Genomic DNA, 4,300 nt, shown 5'->3' with positions numbered 1-4,300 from the left:
TCACGCTTTACACTGGAAATTACAAAAAGAATCTGATTACATCAATTGGAATTCTGATTGAAAATGAACAAATCGAATTTTTTTATTTGAATTTATAATTATGTGTGAGATAATCAAAATTCTGATTAATGTGATCAGAATTTTCTGATTCGTCCATTTTTAATCAAAAATTTTTCTCAGTATACAGATTTTATACGCAGATCCAGCGAATGCATCGACGACTTGCTTGTACTTTTGATTACAAATTTATGCGGTATCGTTTGCCGAATAGACATTCTCGTTGGCAACCGAAGTAGGCTGCGAAATGATATCGGACTTGTCTATATAATCCCTAAAAGTATTAGCATAGAATTGCTGCTGTAACCGATGCCTGTCTCTTTCGAAGAATTGCCTTAATTGATTCTTATTGCGAAAATAATTCTGCGCGTCCCTATTTGGCAACTGTTTGTTCTTCATTAACATACCAAGAAGATTGTGCATTCTAGGATGATTGATATCGTATTCTGTATTACTTTTCATTTCCCTTAAGATTTTACCAAGGCTTTCCGGTGTCGATGTGGTGAACGTTGGATAAGAATTAAGAAACGACCGGTGCCTAGAGTCGTAGTCGAAGTTTTCAGTATCGAAATCTTTAGGCGGCTTACGTGCGTAAGCATGCGGTCCATCCAGATACATTTCTACATTACTAGCAGATGTTTCTAATCCATTGGATCCTTTATTTGACCTCCATTTCCTTGGGCCATTCTTAAACCTCGATCCAGTTCGTTTTTTCTTCATCTGCTTATCGTGGAAGGGAACTTTTGAACGAAATGCATCCGGTCTGGGTGGCGTAAGAAATTCCAAATAGCTATCGTCATTGTTGGAACTCGCAGCAAAGTTTGTATCTTCCAGTTTAGGTTTACGACCAGGTTTAACGGCGCCATGATAGATATGTATTGGTCCTGCGGGTCGTGTCTTTAGCAAATGTTCCAAAGTCTCCAATAGAGGATCCAATTTTTTTTTACCACCTGAAGAGTTGGGTACGTCACTTGTGTGTATGTTGTTCTCGCTCTGATGTGCTTCAAGAATGTCTCTGTATTTGGACTCCGTTAAGGAAGATTTTAACTTTTGCAATTCATGCTTTAGTTTGGCTAAGTCACTCGCTTCGGAATTATTCTGGATCGGAATATTTGCCGGTCTTCTATCGTTGTTCCACTTCTGCGAGTTGTACATCGTCTTCAAGGATTCTTTGAACATTTCCTCAGCGTAATTCTGCAAGTCCGACGTAAGCTTCGGTTTCATGATCAACTCGGTTTGCCCTGAATGCGGTTTAAAAAAGTTCCCGCCGGGCACGGCGGATACCAGATTTAAACCTGGCTGAAGGGGTTCGTTCGTTGACAACTTATTGTTAAGAGCATTTTGGTTTTTGATAATGTCAACGTTAGGGACGAAATTGATAGGATTAAATACTGGTTCCTGAGACTGCACAAGTTTGAGATCCACTTGCTTAGGTTTAGCTCCAGATTCTGTCAGAGAGTTCATGTAATTGTGCAGAATTGTTTGCGGAGTAGCTGAAGCGATTGTACTAAAAATTGGGATGGGTGTCGTCAAAACAGTAGTCGGATAATGCATCGCTTGATAAGCATTCAAATTGAGAGGACTGGATTTAATGTTTGGATTCACGATCTCTACGATCTTCGCACCTACATTCGGAAGATGAGCGTTTGCCGCTGCTGCTCCCAGCATATTTAAATTATTACTCGAGTGACTATCAGCGGTCTGCAACACAATGTTGGACAGTCTACCACCCTTCACTATTTGCTTATTCATTTGAGCTTGCAGTTCCTGTAAATTCTGTTGAATTGGAATTAGCTGCGTATTCTGGTCCTGAACATAATACGAGTTAACATTAGCCGTCTGCTTTTGTCCATTCTGGCCAACAGCTAGGCTCGCGGTGGCGAGAAAGTTCCCGCCGGAAGTGGGATACATGTTCTTCTTGCTCTGCATTTCCAAGTTGGCTCTATTTTCTGGCATTGTTTGGCTGGATAGCAGAGTGGGCACTGCTGGCGCACTCTGCACCTGTAAATTACCATGATTTATCAAATTCTGACCTTGCAGTCCGTGGGAATTCACGTGAATTTGAGTTGCCTGCAGCGGCGTCTGTAGAAAACTTGGATACGTCTGAATATTCGGCTGCGGCAACACAGTGAAGGTCGTTTGTGGTGTTACATTGCCCTGCATACCGTGAACATTCAAGCTTTGCAGCGCCGGGGTCAAGCTCGGCGTGAGAGCGAATACAGGTGTCATAGTACTCGGAACGTAAGTCGCTCTCAGAGTATTTACGATCTTATTTGGACCGCTCGGATGTGAGTGCAGAACCGTCTGCACGGGGTTTTGGAAAGTATTCTGGCCAACGATGATATCGGGTACTGGCGTGGAAACCAGGTTCTTCGATACAGCCAAATTCTGAGTAAGGACAGGCTGAGGCGTATTCAAGAGAGACGTTGTCGTGCTGAATGCAATCGGCGCGACGGTAGCGAGATTCTGCAGCATAGCGTTGGACATATCGAAACCCTGGCTACCACCTAACGCGGTTGCGTGGTCGAAATTTGCTACGGGCACGAGATTAACAATGTATTTCGGCTTCTCCAACTGATCCAACTCTATTCCATTGGACTGAGAGACTTCGAGATTCGGAGATATCTGACTCCACGTGTTGATATTCTTCGATCCATGAATTTTCTTCGTTTTTGCACTGGTGATTCTGGAATCATGTCGAATGTCTTCGACGCTCTCGTCATGGTGATTCGTGTTGGGATCATTGAGCCATGGATTCGTCTTCGTTCTGTGCCGTTGCGATTTTAATTTTGTAGAGCTATACTTACCTTCATTCGCGCTTTCATTCAATGTGTCTCGATGTTCTTTGGAGAGTTGTTTTCTAATGGAATCAGGACGCTTCCGATTTTTTTGCGCTCTCAATCTCAGCCGTTCGATATAATCGGAGTAATCCGTGTTCTCATCTGAGACCTCTTCGGAGTCTTCCGTGCGTTGATAACTACGCTGCCTATTGTTGTAAGTATCGTAAGTCTGTGAGTTAGAAAATTCTGAGTTTTTCAAAGTTTTCTCATCATTATCAGATTCGCTGTCTTTCAGCTGTCCACTGAACTGTATTTCCATTTTATGATTACTCGGCTCGGCGACAATGACCGGCTTCATGAATCTATGGCGTGTCCTCGACAATTTCGCGGCATCGCCATAAGTTCCGCTATGCGCGAGTTCGTTGGCCTCATAATTCGTCCTTGATGAGGACGGGGCCGCTTCTGCATTCTGCTTGGCCACGCTCAGTCCATTGTAATTCGCAGTATTCTGCTGCTGATAATTATCAACAACTTTCTCCTGCCCGTAAAAAGTTTTCTTTGCATCCTGAGCGTTATTATACAAATAGAATTGAGCATAAATATCCGCGTCATTGTTTTGTTGCGACTGCCAATCGTAATTACGAGTGTGGTTCTCAAATCTCTTCTCTCTCTCGTTGTTCGGACGCCTCGAAGATTTACCGGATTCACTGTCGGTCTCAGTGTTCGCTATGCTGTGCACGTTCTCGTAAAAATCCTGATAATTAGCTACCGCGGGGGTGTCGTTGTTCACTTTCAGCAGTTCGAATTCATTTAGCCTATCGTTCTGCAAATCGAAAGATCTGCGATTTGTCAGGGCTCCAGGTAAACTCAAGAAGATCCTCGCTTCGGAAGAGTGTGCTAAGTCCTCTTCCAATTTTTTCACCCTTGAATCGAAACTATCTTGAGCACTTACGGCATTCGTCACGTTGCTTTCTTTAGATCTCTCCTTGTAATTATTGGTCTGTGACGAGTCGAGTTCGTACAAGACGGATGGCGAGACGGATCGAACCATAGGGACAAAGCCGTTAGAATTTTCATAGTGTACCGTTGATGATGATATGCTCGAGAATTGTTCTTCAAAATCCTTTGAATCTTCATTCGGTTTTATAGCGTGTATCACGGTCTCCGAGGCAGTTGCAAGTTGGTCGAAGATCTCTTCACTCTTTAAGTCAGCATCCTCTGAACATCTTATTTGTGGCCAACCAAGGAACAGCAATATCACCTACGAAAGTTGCGAAATGCTATTAAATTGTGTCTGTAATTGAAACTTAAGAGTCAACTTTCAAATCGTTTGTCTAAGTAATCAAATGATTAATAATAAATTTAGTAAATTTAAATAACAATATTATATCATTTTTATATCATTTGACATATAAAATTAAATATAAAATAAAACGTATAAAATAAAAATTAAAAGAATATAC

At 42.0% G+C, this 4,300-nt stretch overlaps 1 protein-coding gene across 1 annotated transcript in view; it reads right to left on the bottom strand.

The window, feature by feature from the left end:
- Positions 1–246: 246 nt before the first annotated feature.
- LOC108688985 overlaps positions 247–4,300 on the bottom strand; it is a 6,948-nt gene continuing 2,894 nt past the window's right edge. Inside the window, exon 2 of the mRNA XM_018195559.1 lies at positions 247–4,098. Coding sequence (XP_018051048.1) covers positions 247–4,098 — 3,852 coding nt within the window. The remainder of the gene's footprint in view (positions 4,099–4,300) is intronic.

Source organism: Atta colombica, unplaced genomic scaffold (genome assembly GCF_001594045.1).
Source record: "Atta colombica isolate Treedump-2 unplaced genomic scaffold, Acol1.0 scaffold252, whole genome shotgun sequence".
NCBI lineage: Eukaryota > Metazoa > Arthropoda > Insecta > Hymenoptera > Formicidae > Atta > Atta colombica.
The sequence above is the reverse complement of the archived record's forward strand: the minus strand, read 5'-3'. Positions and strand labels throughout refer to the sequence as shown.